This window comes from Oryctolagus cuniculus, chromosome 15 (genome assembly GCF_051225735.1).
Source record: "Oryctolagus cuniculus isolate XC-2025 breed Fujian yellow rabbit chromosome 15, ASM5122573v1, whole genome shotgun sequence".
NCBI lineage: Eukaryota > Metazoa > Chordata > Mammalia > Lagomorpha > Leporidae > Oryctolagus > Oryctolagus cuniculus.
The window spans coordinates 82,713,575-82,729,782 of NC_142881.1; the positions used below are offsets into that span (position 1 = coordinate 82,713,575).

Sequence of the window (16,208 nt, forward strand, 5' to 3'; positions counted from 1 at the left end):
TGGCCTTACCTCCCAATGAAACCAGTCCCCCACCCTCACCTCCCCTCCCAGGAGCAGCTCTGGCCTTCTTGTGTGATGCAGCCTCCTGGAGTCTCCCTCTGTCCTAGGATAGTGACACTGCACACCCACCCCTGTGGGCCCTGCTGAGGCCCTGATGGGCAGGGTCCTCCAATGCCTCTGTCCCCCATGTGCTGTTCCCCCAGCTCTGAGGATGTGGGACATCTATATCCTTGAGGGTGAGCACGTGCTCACCACCATGGCATACACGGCCCTCAAGATCCATCACAGTGAGTCCTCAGGGCCCACAGAGGCCCAGGTGCTGGGGACGGAGGAGCTGGGGGTCCCTCTGCCTGTGTCTCATGAGCAGGGCTTGAGGGAGGCATGAGGGGCTTTGCGAGTCCTGGGTTCTCTTCAGGAGGGCACTGAGAATCCCCTGTTGCATCCCCAATCCCAGGCCCCCACAGACCACAAGGAGAAGTGGCCAGGGTCCTTGCCCAGGAAATTGGCCCCTGAGCAGTCCCTCCAGTGCTTGGCTTGACACCCAAGGGTGTCCAAGGGTGTCTGCAGCCCATGTCTGGTGCTGGGACAGGGCTTGGAGCAGCCATGGTGGCTGCACCATCTCTAGGGCCCCTCCTAGCCTGACACCCGCCCCCATGTCTAGAGTGCCTGCTGAAGATGTCCAGGGACCACATCCATGGGTTTCTGCAGCTGACCCTGAAGCAGGCCTGGTCACTGAGTGAGGATGTGGTCATCAGGCAGCTGCGGGCCTCCATGCGTGAGCTGGGGAAGCTCCAGTGCCTCTTGCCTCCTGAAGGTGAGTCCAGCACACGGCCCCATCCCATGCTCCCTTGGGGGAGTCAGTAGTGGGAATGCCAGCCCTGGCAGCCCTGCCCAGGGCCTCACCTCTTCCTTGTCCTCCATGTCCTCCCCGGGCTCAGCAGTTCTGCTTTCAGAAGCTCTGACAGCATGGCCTGGTGGGGCGTCAGGCAGCTGCCCTGATTCCTCCTGTGGGGGACTGCTCTCCCCCAATGACTCTGGGGCTGGGATGTGGAGCTGTCCTAGGGCTCTGTGGCTCTGGCTCCTCAGCTGACCTCCACTCTGGAGTGGATTTGAGGCCCCGCCTTGAGCTACCCTGCCCAGGTCTGGAGCAGGTACCCTGGCTCAGTGTCCCCAGGAGCCTGGAGCACAGCTGGACTCCCACTCCAGCAAGATGAGAAGTGGCCCTGCCTGCCCAGGGTGCATCTCCCTGACTGACCCCACACAGGCTCCTGGCACAATGACCACAGCTGTCTGCACACAGGACCCTCCTAGGACAGGGGTGGGTGGGGCTCCCACCTGCATGTGGGCAGGGCTAGAGGAAGGTGGGGCTGTGGGAGACCCTGCACAGTGAAGGCCAAAGCCAGCCAGCACTGCATCCCCTTCAAACATCTGAGGATCCCTGGAAGGCCCAGGTGCCCTGAGCCCAGTTGTGGGGGCTGAGTCCACTCCTGTGAGCAGGGTGGGCACAGAGGCAGGCACTGCAGGCCCCCACAGCAGAACCCAAGTGCAGCTGAGTGTGGGCTCTGCAGTCCTAGCCTCGGGCCAACTGAAGTCAGCGGAACCTGGAGCAGCGCTGGCCTCTGGGCTCTGGTGGGGAGGGGTCCCCGTACTCGTCCCTGTTGCTGCTGCTGCCATCAAGGACCTGAGTGCCTGGGTTCCCATGAAGAGCAGAGATGGGTTTGTCCCAGCTCTAGAGGCTGGCAGTGGGGACCCAGGTGCAGGCTGTTGAGGCACTGGGGAGGCCCCACTGTGCTTCCAGGTTCTGCCTCCTCTGGGAGCTTGTGGGACAGAAGCGGTGCTGTCTCACCAGGAAAGGGACAGTGGCCCAGGGTCAGAGGACACAGGGCACCCCTGTCACCTCTTTAGAAACTGCATTCTTGTCCCCAAGGGCCTGAATCAGACCCCATGTCTGCCCCACAGCCCCAGCTCTCACCCCCATCATCTTAGGCTCAGTTCCTTTCCAGCCATTTAGGAGGGACTCAGATGCGGGTAACTCAGCCAATGCACTGATAGGGCACAGGAGGTCAGGTGGGGTAGGTGATGGGGTCCTGAGTTGGTGCCTCGATCCCCAGAGAGAGTGAGGTGGGGAGGGCAGGGCCATCCACCCTGTGGGCCTGTGCAGGAGGAGCCGGAGCTGTCCCAGGGCTCCCCTGGCCCAGGCTGCACACACCGCCCCTCTGGGGCCAGCAGCCTGGGAGAGTCCTCAGTGTCATGGGATGATGGGGACCCCAGGGTGAGGTCGAGGCAGGCACCCTGCAGGTCAGATGGGGGCTGTGGAGAAGCAAACCGCGTCTCTTCTTCTTCCAGCCAAGGCCATCAAACGGTGTGGCAGGCCCCTGGGGCAGGCACACGTCCCCCAGAAGCATGTTCCTGCCCCCAGTGCCATGAAGGCCAAGATCGCCATTCAGGACACAGTGGCTGTGTGGGAGCAGACCAGGGGTCCCGCTGCCCGTGCAGTGATGATCCATCCTCCAGAAAGCTTTGGCCTCCGCATCACCGTGAGGGAAGGCATCGAGGAGGAGGAGAGCTGCGAAGGCAGCCCAGAGCCCCTCGGCCTGGGCTCCCCTGTGTGGACCGCAGAGTCTCCACATGTGGCCAGCCCCACGGAGACTCCAGAGAGCTCATGGGGGAGGGGAGGGCTGTGCCAGTGTGCCAGTCTCCCTAACCTGAGCGGGCCAGGACAGAGGGAGGACGACTCTTCTGATGCTGGCAGCCGGGAGGGCCTGTGGATGTGGGCTCCTCCACAGGCCTTGGAGCCCCTGGAACCAGGGCCCATGCAGCCCGTCCCAGCCTGGGGGCCATGGCTGAAGACTCCCCACTACTGGCATGGCAGCCCCATGCACTCTGGACAGCCATGGGCTGGAGCCGGCCAGAGCCAGCCCTGGGCTGGGAGACCAGGCCCGTGTGCCCTCCCTGGCCCGAGGCCTCCTTACCTCCTACTCCATGGGGCACCTGGATGATGGGTGCCTCCTAGAAGAGAGGCTGAGCCCACCACGTGTCCTGCCCAGGCTGGGCAGCAGCCTTCCATGTGTCTTCATGGCATCCTATACACTTGATTGAGCCCCGACCCCCCAGGCTCTTCCTGGGGCCAGGATACCCCGTTACTGCAAGACAACAGCAGTGCTGGGAGCCACTGTACTAACCCCTGCCCCCTGCCCCTGCCACCCTCAGGTGGTGCTGACCCTGTATTAAATGGTTACAAGGAAACGTGTTTGCTCCAGTTTGTGACCCTGGTGTCCATCGGGGTCTGGGTCAGGGTGGGAGAGCAGCAGCTGTGAGTGCCCGTGACCTCTGGGACAGATCGGCACAATAGGAACAGTCGTAGTGGGAGGGCCTGAGTCACCTCTATGCTCTTGTAGACCTGGGCAGCCGTGTGCAGCATCCCTGGCTTGCCCCCACATGTCTCTCCCTTCTGTCCTGTATATTCTGGAACCCAGCTCCTCTTCACCCTGACACCGGGAGAGGGCCCCCAGCATGCTCGGCTGGGTCCTAGGGGGATGCCAGCAGGGCCTTTCTGTACTGCTGAGCCCTGGTGTCTGCACTGAGTTGCTGGGGGGAGGGCTGCCATGGGTGCTGTGGGCTGGCCCCGCTTGCCCCAGGCCCGGCCCTGGTCTAGTACAGCGACCTGTTTTGAGCCCATCCCCTCTGCCCCCACCTGTCCCAGCTCCCCACGGCCTCCTGTGCCACAGCTGTCTGCTGCTGCCTGCAGAGCTGGCTGCCTGGTGACTCCAGGTGCCCTCAGGGATGGGGACGGGGCCTTTCTCTGTGCTCTTCTGGGTCTGTAGGTCAGAGCCCTCGGGTCCCAGCCAGGCCCACCTGAGCCCGCATTCTGATGAGGGAGAGATGTGGCCTTTGCCCCCTAGAACGTGAGCCCTGGCCCCGGCCTCGGCTGTGCTGGATGGGAGTGTGCGTCTGTACCACACCCCGTTTGTGAGCACAAGGCAGAGGCTGCATCACAGAGACGTGGACTCGCTCTGTGTGTCTGGCCCCACCTGCTTCTCCTGTCACAGGTGCTCAGGGCAGGGGCCCAGCCTTCTTCCACGCTGTGTGGTGTCTCCCGAGGCCATGGCTGAGGCTATTGCTACTGTGTCTGGGAATCAGCCAGCCCTGGGAGGCACGGTCTGTCCCCAGTTCTTCAGGGGCTCACGCGTCAGAGCATCAAGAATACAAAAGGTGAAAGTCACAGTTAGTGAACGTGGCTCTGGGGTGAACAGACAGCAAATAGACAAAATGCAGAATCCAAGAAAATATGGTTAAAACTCACCCTGCCCCCACCCAGACACAAAGCCACCTTCCACATCCTCTTGTCCATCTCACAAAGGCCAAGCAGGTCAGGTGAGAGTGAGAGGGCTGCAATCCCACCTGCAGGAGGCTTGCAGGGGACACAAGGTGTCCAGGTTTTGTCCAGCGTCCAGCATGGTGGGGGAGAGGAAAACCTAGAGAGAGACAGACCTGATTCCACAGCGCCTCTGCCACTGGACAGCTGAGCCATTGGCAAAGTCCCTCACCTTCCTAGCTTCCATTTGCTGTCCTGTGAAATGTCAGTGTCAGCAGCACCTGGACCAGGCATCCTAGAGACACACAGGCTGGTGTTGTGGCACAGCGGGTTAAGCCGCTGCCTGCGATGCCAGCTTCTGTGCTGGTCCGAGTGGCCGCTCTTCTGCTTCCAACCCAGCCCCCTGCGAATGCGCCTGGGAAGACATCAATGATGGCCAGAGTACTTGGGCCCCTGCCTCCCAAGTGGGAGACCTGGATGGAGCTCCAGGTTCCTAGCTTCAGCCGTTGTGGCCATTTGGGGAGTGAACCATGAAATGGAAGATTTCTCTCTGCCTCTCCCTCCCTCCCTCCCTCCCTCCCTCCCTCCCTCCCTCTGTCACTTTCAAATAAATAAAAATATTTTTAAAAATTAAATTTTAACAATGTTTATTATAGTGTTTGTCCTAATACATGATGCTATGTATCCAAAAAGCAAAGGATCCTTAAGGGAAAATAAAGTGGTAGAGGAAGAAGTGGAATTGTGCCCGGGGTCAGAAAGGGAAGTCTCGCAGAGCTGGGGAGGCCTGGGCAGGGCCTTAGGAAGCATGCTATTGTGTGTGCAGATGGTAGGAGGAGAGTGCTGGGGGGCTAGGGGTAAAACACCATCAGATGTCCACGTATCGCTCCTCTCCCCCATCATTAAGACCCCATAAGGGATAAGAAAATGGCAAAATCTGTGCTAGGAGATAGCCAGGGTCCCAGCTCCCAGATTCTGAGAGCACACAGTGACATGGAGCCACACCCAGGCTGGAGAGAGACCCTGTGCAGGTAGAACAGCACTCACTAAGGAGCTGCTCTAGACAGAGACTCCCCCAGCACTTCAAGGTCAAGGGGAGGGGCTCTCACAGTGTCTAGCAGCCCTGCTGCCACTGCTCTGTAGGTGCCCTGGTTCTGCCTGCTGTGTGCTCCTGGTTTTGGCCTGGCCCAGCTCTGGCCAACATGGCCATTTGGGATCTCTCTCTCTCTCTCTCTCTCTCTCTCTCTCTCTTTTTCTCTCTCTCTGTCTCTCTCTCTCTCCACCCCTCTATTTCAAATCATTTTTAAATACATAAAAATCAGCCTTACATTCCCAGGTAGTAGGTATGATTTTTGTCCCATTTTACAAACAAGCAGAGACAGATGAAACAACTTGCTCAAGGTCACAGCTGAGCAATGGCACTGGGATGGGGCCCGGATGGCTGCCACTTGAGCTGAGCGTTTGGTTTGCACGTTGGGGAGTTTGCTCTTGGAGGTGCACAGGAGAGAGGGACCCAGCTCTCACGGGGCTCCCATTGGCAAGGACTTTCATGTATTCATTCACGCGTCTATGCCTTACACAGCCTCATTATCTTGAAAACCACATCCTGCTGCCCGCCCTGCATGCGCAGTGCAGACTTCGGAGTGAATTCCAAGTGTGACCCTCTCGAAGGCTGACACCATCGATCAAGCAGCCGGGGTGTCACCAGATTTAAGCCTTTTGCGTGGTCTACATCAGTCCCTTTGGCTTCCCCAGGACTGAAGCCCCTCTCCCTGGACAAGAGCCCTGTGTCTTGGCCTCAGGGCTTCTTTGCTCCCTGGAGGGGACTAAGGGGTGGGTTCCCCTCCAGCTCTGACTGCCTCTCAGGGGATCTGGGCTGTTTCTTCCCCAAGGCTACTCCAGGTGTAACTGCAGGAGGTTCTTGTCTTTGCACAACAGAGTTGGGGGTAGGGGGTGTGAGGCAGTGTAGCAGCAAGCAGCCAGGCATGTTTCATGAATCGAATACACCTGCCAGGCCAGGCAGGCATCTGGGGAAGAACTGAGGGCCTGGTTTGCATTCAGACGGCAGTTTTCATAGAACATGGGTGTGGGCCCCTGTTTCTCCTCCCTGCTCCCTCTCCAGGATATTGCTGGGTGGAGGGCTTCCTGGGTGTAGAATTCCTAAAATTCCCCCCAGGATCTTCTCAGCAGGGCACTACTGGACCCGATAGCTCTCTGGGTATAGGGCGGGAAATGGTCCCCTAAGCCGAAACCCACCCAACAAAGCAGTGCTTTAGGTATGGACTTCCTGGACAGGCACAGAGGTTTCCATTTTCTTGAAAAATTCCCACTTTCTTCAGCCTCTCACACACATAGGCTAATGTCTATCTAGCTACCAACACAAGGTTGCTTGTATTTATTTATTTTTTAACCAGCATCAGAGCGACTTGGAGCCCCCATCCCATGCTGGCTGGGTTGATCCCAGCTGATGGCCTCAGAGCTGTAGCAGAGACAGCAGGCCCTGCCAGCCCCCACTCCCCCACACCTCCACACCTGAGGCTCTGAGCTCCACTCTAGCACTGCCCCCTGAGCCATGCCAGCTTGCACTTCCTGAGTAAAACAAATGGAGGCCCTTGTTTCAAGCCATCGCCCTGGGAAAGTTGGTTACATGAAACAGATGACCAGAACACAGGCAGCCATAAGTGCTAATGTTCCTGTGGGAGACCCCTTGCCCAGGCATCCAACAGAATGAGACTCCCATCCCTTCACAAGGACCTTAATAAGTGACAACAGGAAGGCAAGAACTTCAGCAGGGTCACTAATCTGTCCAGAAAGACAACCAATGCTATGGCCACACAGGCACTCACCTGAAGGGGGAAAAGCCATCAGCATTCCAGAGAGCATCCTGGAAGTCTGAGCCAACACACGAAGTGGGGTGGGGGGCAGAACTGGAAAAGAAAGAAGAGATTGAATTAACAGTATTCACAGGCTGTATGGTCGTGCACCTCAAAAACTTAAGGAAATAAAAACATTCTGGGGAAAAGACCAAGGGCACAGCTAGTTAAAAAAAAAAAAAAAAGTAGAGCTTTGTGCCCTCCCCTCCTCACCAGAATTAGACTGGGACCTGTCACTGAATCTCACAAGTACCAGGCAATGCTGTCAGCCCAAGAGCTGGACTCACTACTCCTGAGACTAAACCTCGCTGTTTGGTCACACAGAGGGCTCAGCTGCAGTGCTCTGGGGCTGCACAGCCCAGATCCCAGCCCCACTCACAGTCCCATGGCCCTGGGTGTGTTATTTAAAGTCTCGTGCCTCAGTTCCCTCAAATGGAAGTGTTACTAACCACACCAAATGCACATGGTTATGAAAAGAAGTCAACAGTCGTTTCTAGAGGCCAGTGCTGTGTGGTATAGCAGGTAAAACCACCAGCTGCAACATCAGCATCCCATATGGGCTCCGGTTCAAGTCCTGGCTGCTCCACTTCCCACCCAGCTCTCTGCTATGGCCTGGGAAAGCAGTGGAAGATGGCCCAAGTACTTTGGGTCCCTGCACCCGCATGGCAGACCTAGTAGAATCTCCTGGCTCCTGGCTTTGGATCAGCCCAGGTCCGGCTATTGGGGCCATTGGGGAGTGAACCAGCAGATGAAAGATTCTCTCTCCCTCTCTCTATGTAACTCTGCCTTTCAAATAAACAAATAAACTGTTGTTTCTATGTAAAGTTATCAAACCAGTGACTGCAGATCATATATGTAATTATTAGTCATTGATGTTAGTTGGGGTTCTCCAGGGAAACAACCCATAGAAGATACACCAGGGGACTTCAAACAGTTATTTTGGTGCAAAACATTTCAAAATCTATGAAGAGTTTTTTCATAATAGGCATTTTTCATGAGCTTTTTGAAGAGTCCTCCTATGCATAGATTTAAAATATTTTTGCACTACAATAAACATCATTTAATTCTGATTTCCACAAATTTTTTGAATAGCTTTGTATACAAAAGGAGAGATATTATGAAGAACTGGTTCCCAAGAAATGTGAGGCTACGAAGTCCCTCCATCTGCAGTCTGCACGCTGAAGTCACAGGAAAGCCAGCTGTTGTAACTGAATCTGAGTCCAAGGCCTGTGAACCAAGGCAGCCAGTGGTGTTAATTCCAGGTCCAGGGCAGGAGAAAGTGAGGTTAGATGTCCCAATTCGATGATGAGGCAGGAGACGGGGGTAAAGTCCTTTCTCAGCGTTTTGGTCTGTTTGGGCCATCAATGGGTTAGGAGACGCCACTCACCCTGGGGAGGGGTTCTACATCACTGAGCCCCCTGACTCACACAAACTCATCCAGAAACACTCTCATAACACACCTACACATTATGGTTTGTTTTATTTTATTTTAAGATTTATTTGTTTACTTGAAAGGCAGAGTTACACAGAGAGGAAGAGACAGAGAGACAGAGATCTTCCATTCACTGGTTCACTCCCCAAATGGCTGCACCATCCAGGCCTGGGCCAAGCTGAAGCCAGGAGCCAGGAGCTTCTTCCAGGTCACCCACATGGGTGGCAAGGCCCCAAGTACTTGGGCCATCTTCTGCCACTTTTCCAGGCCATCAGCAGGGAGCTGGATCAGAAGTAGCAGAAATGCACATTGGCACTCACATGGGATGTCGGTATAGCAGGCGGTGGCCTCATCCACTACACCACAATGCCAGCCCCTAGACATCATGTTTAGGGTACCCCATGTCCCAGTCACAGCTCCTCAGCACAGATGTTACTATTGGAACACACTCTCAGGCTGCAATCCCAGCATGGCTCAGGAAGAGGGTAGTTGTTTTCTTCTAATCACAAACACTTTGTAATCAAACTATATGTAAATATAACTATGTGTAGAAAAATGTATAGAAAAATTTCATAAAATGTTAAGCTTTCTGAATTAGGCATTTTTTTTCTTATTAAGGTTACCAAAAATATCCATTATGCTATAGGTATTAAAATTTAAAATATACATAATCTACATTTAAGCACTCCAATTCAATAAATCTAAATGTTTAAAAATTAGTTAATACAAAGTGATTGATTCCAGCATGGCTTATAGTAATGAAAAATAACCTAAAATGACTATCGGTAGTAGACTGGTTAAATAAATGATAGTACATTAGAATGTGTTACAGACATTAAAAAAAATGTGACATAATTTTTGTGCTACTACATGGAAAGTGCTGTAATTTACATTGATATAAAAAGTTTCAAAGTGATGTACATAATATTCTACACTTTTGTAAAAATTAAAAATAGTGTGTATACATTACATATGTGTTCACGTGTGTGTTGTGGCTTACATGGATGTACAACACTCTGGAGTATACTCTAACAAATAGGCACATGTTCTCATGGCAGGGCACCCTGACCCAGCAGAAGGGCAGGAAGCAGTCTTAACCATCACCATATGTCATGCTGTTCATTTTGAATGTTGTGCCTTAAGCTGACAGTACCTACATAACAATAAGTATTTTGTAAAAGACATATGCAGGACCTAAATAATGAAAATCATAAAATTCAATCTCCCTGGTGAAAATCAAAGAAATGATGGTGCAGGTGTTGTGGCACAGCAGGTTAAACTGCCACTTGGATGCCCACTTCCCACATCAGAATGCGTGGGATCAAGTCCCACCTCGGCTTCTGATCCAGTTTCTCACTAACGTGCACCCTTAGGAGGCAGCAGATGACTGTCTCAAGTACTTGAGCTCCTGCCACCCAGGTGGGAGATCCAGACAGAGTTCTTGGCTCTTCTTGACTTTGTCCTGACACACCCTGGCTGTTGCAGGCATCTGGGGAAGTGAACCAGTGGATGGAAGTTCTCTCTCTCACTCACTCACTCTTGGTTGCTAGACCTTTCAAATAAATAAAAACAATTTTTTTAAAAAAGCAAAACTATAGCATCATAAACTATTTGTCCATAAAAATGACAAGGCCCTTTTTTGTTTTTGTTTTTTATAAGATAAACAGTTTGCTCTCATGTTCACAAAGTGACCGAGAAGGGCAGCCTTGTGTGCGGCTAGTGGTAGGTAATCACTCTCAACACTGGCAAAGCAATTAACTCATGGTTCTGGATGAGCAGCCCACTTCTAGAAACCTATCCTAAGGAATTAACTAAAGTCGAGGCAAAGATTTATGTACGAATGTTAAATCCATATGACTAAATAATGTAGAACCATTAAAGTAATGTTTTTGAAATACATATAGATTATATATTATACATATAACAAAGTGGATATCGTGCTTCTGGATTTTTTCCACAGCAGTAATACTTTTTTAAGTTTATTAAGCATATTTTTCAAGATGAAAGCAATACTTGAACATTTGAAATAATGGATATTATAGGAGAACCTCAGGAGATAACATGAAATAAATGAGTAGTATTCAAAGTTATGGGTGCATTTCCATCCTGGTTTCTCATATATTTTAATGCAAGGGTTGTTTTGCTTGTGTCATGGCACCAGGAGATTTTATCCATTACTTTAGCCTCCCTAGTCCCTTCTGAATGTGCAGCAGGTGGGAATCATAGCAGAGTGAAGAATCATAAGCTTATTCTATTAATAGAGACACTGGAGTGGGCTCTGCCCCTTGTCAAGTCTAATGATAAAAAGGACACCCGTGGTCCCCAGAACAGCCCTGCCCTCTCAGCACCTTCCAGGACTATGGGGCTGAGAGCCTGGGAACCACACTTCCAGGACTCCCCTGCCTGCAGGACTTGTGTGAGATGCAGCTACTGTGAGGTTGCAATGACAGCCGGAAGGCAGAAGTGGGGGAGGAGCCACGATCTCCTCCCATGGCAGCCACAGGTGTCACCAAGTGGCAGATATGGGGCTGTGCCAACAGCTTCCAGGGTTCATCCCAGCTACCACTCATGTACCCACTGCCAGCTGCTGAGACAGTCTTCGATCTCCTGGAGAGCAGCTCTCTGAGCCTGCCCAGAGCCCCTAGAAGTCAGCAGCACCTCCTGAGCCCAGCTTCCTGCCCAGCTCTTCCTCCTAGCTTCCTGAATCCACTCCTTTCTGATTAAAACTCCTGGATGGTTGCTCTGTCCCTAACTCCTGGCTGATGAGCCTTCCAAATCCAGGCCTCTGGTGTCTCACCAGAAAAAGACAAGTGGGATGGGACCAGCATTGCAGCACAGTGGGTTAAGCCTCAGCCTGTGGATGCCAGCATCCCATATGAGCATTGGTCTGAGTCCCAGCTGCTCCATTTCCAATCCAGCTCCCTGCTAATGTACCTGAGAAGGCAGCAGGTGGTGGCCAAGTGCTTGGGCCCCTGCTGCCATGTGGGAGACCTGGATGGAGTTCCCATCTCCTGCTTCAGCCTGGCCCAGCTGGCTATTTGAGGAGTGAACCAGTGGATGGAAGATTGCTTCTTATCTCTCCCTCTATCTATCTGTCACTCTGCTTTTCATATGGAGTCCCAGGAGGGCCAGGCCCAGCCACCAGACTGGATTGCTGGGCTCTGAGCATGGAGTCCCATCGGCTCCAACTTATGAGCCTCCAGTGGTAGCAACACCTGGCTGAGCAATGGTGTTTATGACTGGAGTCTAACTCCTAATCTGTGTGCTTCAAGGGTGTTCCTCATGGCTGAAATTTAAACACAAAACATTGATTTTGCTATTTTCCAAACACGTGAATTATTTAAGCACCATGGGGCTATACCTAGAACTAGAGCAAAAGACTCCCTCTCATTTCTTCCAGAAGCTTCCTCCCCGCTGTGCCAGGGAGAGAACAGTGCAGAAAGATGGCTGGGTCATGATGTGCCACAAGTACCATCAATGCCACCTTCAGCTCCTCGTGAACAACCATGAGGAGCTTCATCTGTCCCAGAGCTACTGGGCATTGTGCCCTCTGCACCACATGGAGCTTAGAGTGGACTGAGACCCAGGGAGGCCAGCATCTCTGATGAGATGTGTAGGCTCCAGCGTGTGTCCGGACAGGAGAGAACACGTACGGTGATGGGAGACATACTTTGTTAGTTACAATCCTTCTGCTGCCTTCTGCGAAAAATATACTCCCAAAGACTCCATTGGTCTTTTTTTTAAGATTTTTATTTATCTATTTGACAGAGTCACAGAGAGAGAGAGAGAGAGAGAGAGAAAGAGAGAGAGAGAGAAAGGTCTTCACTTCCCAAGTGGTCGCAACAGCTGGAGCTGCACCGGTCTGAAGCCAGGAGCCAGGTGCCTTTTCCCAGTCTCCCATGTGGGTGCAGGGGCCCAAGAACTTGGGCCATCCTCCACTGCTTTTACAGGCCACAGCAGAGAGCTGGACTGGAAGAGGAGCAACTGGGACTAGAACCCGGCACCCATATGGGATGCCGATGCTGCAGGTGGAGGATTAACTTAGTGAGCCATGGTGCCAGCCCCAAAGACCCCACTGTTAACTGAAAGGATATTGTGTGTGAGGACCCAAGATTGCAGAAACCAGAGAATAAGAGGTAAGCTGCTCTGTTAAGACCACATAGGACAAAAGGAGAAGGAAAAGGAAGAGAGAGAGAGAGAGAGAGAGAGAGAGAGAGAGAGGAAGAGAGAGAGGGAGAGGGAAGGAGGGTGAGGGGGGAGGGAAGGAGGGTGAGGGAGAGAGGGAGAGGGGGGAGGGAGAGAGGGAAGAGAGAGGGAGAGGGAGGGAGGGTGAGGGGAGAGAGAGAGAGAGAGAGAGAGAGAGAGAGAGAGAGAGGAGAGCAGCCAGCTCTAGAGGAAAGTCACTGACACTCCACTGCCCACCTGTCTCATGCCCAGCTTGGCCTCTTCCAGAGTTCACTAATGACTTTGTCTCGCCTCTCCACCCACACCCCGCCAGCAAAAGGCCTTCTTTGTGCAGTAGATCCTTGGGCTGCTGTGAGTGGACACCAGACAGGAGTGGAGAAAGTTAACAGATGCTTGTAGGTGAACAGAGGAAGAAGAGGTGAAGGCTTGCTGTGAGGGCAGAGGGAGTCAACGAGCAGGCAGCAGTGAGGGTTCGGTGATAAGAAGTCCAGCCAAGGTTGCTGTGCAAATATCAAACTCTGTATGGTTTTCTCCAGGAGCTGCAGGGAGGGCGAAAAAAGGCCAATTTGAACAGCATCTCCAGGGACCACGCCCCTCCATGGGCTTGCAGAAACACAAGCAAAGAATGCAGATTAGGCTGTTCGTGACGCTGTGTCCCTTTCTCCACAATATTGCTTTGGGGATAAACCTGGGGTGGCTCCATACAGGTTACAAAAATCCTCCCAGATGTCCGCTCAGAGGTGTAGGGGGAGTCCTCTGTGCCCTCTGAGCCACATGGGACGGAAAGCATGCACGACGCACCTGGAAACTCACACACACACACATACATGGTGCACACAAATCCCCGGGCAATGCAGACTCAGGTCAGTGTCCACACACTGGGGCCACCCCACCCCCAGCCTCAGACTCAAATAGTCAGGTCCAGACCCAGGTCACGTGATGCCCAGACTTCCACAGGCACATGGAAGCCCTGAGAGGCCTGCAGCCCCTGCAGCCACTGGGAGATGTGCTCCATTGCCTCCACCCCTCCCCACCCCGGTGCTGAGGCAGTGCGAGGATTCCTAGGAGGGAAGTCCCATGTGGCCCAAGGATGAACTCTGTGGCCCTCAGCAGAGTGGTGGATGGGGAGAAATGGACGCTGAAGGTGGGTGAACAGAGGATCTGGCACTGCCCTAGAAGAGAGAATCAGAGGCGCACCTGCAACAGGGTGGGTTCTGGGCGCACGTTATAGGTCAGATGGAACCAATGGCTCAGTGGCTGCTTCAAAGCATCCAGAAGGGAAGTGAGCTGGGTGGCACTTGGGACTGTGTCTGGGGCCTCGGGCATCACTCACTGGGAGGGGTTACAACAGGGAAGGGGGTGCAGGGTACCAGAATGGCCCTATTGGTTATGCAAACTGGGGACTCAAATTACCCTGAGCACTAGTTCCTGGGGACACATAGTCTCCAGCCAAGACAGGGGGGCTGCAGCCCATGGCCTGAACCCCAGCGGGCTCTCAGAGTCCCTTCCCAGGCACCTGGCCCTCATAGGAGAACACAGAGGCCAGAGGCCAGAAGAGCAGGGAGCCCCCTGGAGGCCAGAGGAGCTAAGACCCCCTGAGGGTGGCCTCAGGTGTTCCTGCCCCACCCCAGTTCTGCAGTCTCCAGCTGTCAGGGGTACCGTGAATCGCAATGGTCTCACCACACAACCCTGGACCTCCCTTCAGAATCAGCCCTGTCAGGAATCAGAAGAGCTCTTCTGAAGCCGATGTCAGCCTGTTCCTCAGCACCAACCCCCCACCACCACCACCTCTGCTTTGGACCAGAACCGGGTATGACAGCATCTTACCCCTGCAATGGCCTCTACCCTCAAAAGTGCAATCACTTTACTTGCCCAGCGGCTTCTCAGCAGGGACTGAGCCATTCCCAGAAGCCCCTGGGCAGCACAGACACACAGTCTCAGGCAATGCTCTCCTGGGCAGGCACTTCACCGAGGCTGAAGGGGGGCTGGCAAAGGCTAAACTGGCAGCAGGCAGCATTTCCAGCATGCAGTCTCTCCCATGAAGGTGGAGAAGGAACTCCTTCCCGCAGCGGCCCAACTTCCGGGAGCCAGGGGCGACTCCAGCAGAAACCACGACCTCGTGCGGAGGACATGCTGGAGAAGCCCCCAGGGCCCTGGTGCACTGGATTCTTCCTGCGAGAACCTCATTCCTCTCTGTTCCGTGTCTCCCAATCCACCTCCTGCCTCCGAGTCCCCTCCACACGGGGACTGCAGGGGACAGCGTCCATGGAGCTGCTGGGAACTGCACGTCCGCACCTGTATCCAGGCATCTGTAGGGGGAGCTGCCGTGTTCTTGCCTGATCCCTCCTACCTAGACCACTCTGGGCCATTGAGACTCTTCCCTGGAACTGGGGTCTTAGAAGCCCATTCATTTTTAGTGGCTGAGATCGCAGGCAGAAAGCTCAGGCACTGTCCATGTCCATCGTGGAGAACAGAGCCAAAGAAAGGAACGCAGGGAGCTGGTGCCCAGGGAAGAACAGGAACCAGAGGTGGGCCCGAGGGTTCCTGAGGCCACTACAGCCAATCCTCTCCAGGGATCCTTCCAATACAGCCCTGTCTTGCATAAGCAGGCTCCAGCCCGGTTCTTCCCTCAAAACCCAGAGGATGTGGGTGCATAGGGCAGGGGGGCAGGGTGAAACAAAGCTGAGGTCAAGAGTGTGAAGCTCTCAAATGCCACCCAGAGCTCAGCCACTCCCCCCACCAAGGCGTCAGTGGGTGTTGCTGAGCCAACCACCCATACATGTGGCATTGCAGGAGCTGAACAGAAGCAGATGCTGCCAGGGACATGGGCCACAAGGTCAGCAGGACTGGCTGGGGCAGCTGACTGGGGTACAGGGAAGAGGGAACAGAGTCAGGCAGGGGGTGGAGAATTAACAAGGGAAGAGATCAGAGTGTTTTAAGGAAAACCTCATTTTCAACCATGCTCCCCAAGAAAAGGGGGCTGGTGGATCAACGGAGGTGACGTCGGCAGTGCAGACTGAGGATGGTGATTCGGGAGCTCTGACCAGACAGCACTGTCTCTGCAGGAAAAACCAAGCTGGAACTGGAAAGATCAGTGCTGACTCTGCATTTGTCTCCACTGCGAGATACCATGTCCAATATTGCCACGATAATTCAGCTGATGGAAGTAAAACGATTCCATCTCTTGACAACAGGTTTATGACTCCTCTATTTTTAAAAACAAGCTAAATATTTTATTTCTTTCAAAAAAATGTGATTTTTTTCCTTACCAGCCACAATAACTTAAACGAGTGACACTCTTCAGTGCATATATGTATCGTGTTTTTCTCTTTTTGAATAGCTAATACATATATATGACTGTCTTAGAAAACAGAGCACAGAGGGGTGGGTGGTAAAAAGTGAATCT

General features: G+C 53.4%; 1 protein-coding gene across 1 annotated transcript; it reads left to right on the forward strand.

Annotated features, from left to right (window-relative positions):
* The first annotated feature begins 247 nt into the window (after window positions 1-247).
* LOC149122122 (uncharacterized) lies at window positions 248-3,222 on the forward strand. The gene is made up of 2 exons (XM_089313756.1): window positions 248-814; window positions 2,347-3,222. Exons 1-2 carry the CDS (start codon window positions 676-678, stop codon window positions 2,997-2,999), a joined length of 792 nt encoding a protein of 263 aa, XP_089169882.1. The 5' UTR covers window positions 248-675; the 3' UTR covers window positions 3,000-3,222.
* Window positions 3,223-16,208: the final 12,986 nt, after the last annotated feature.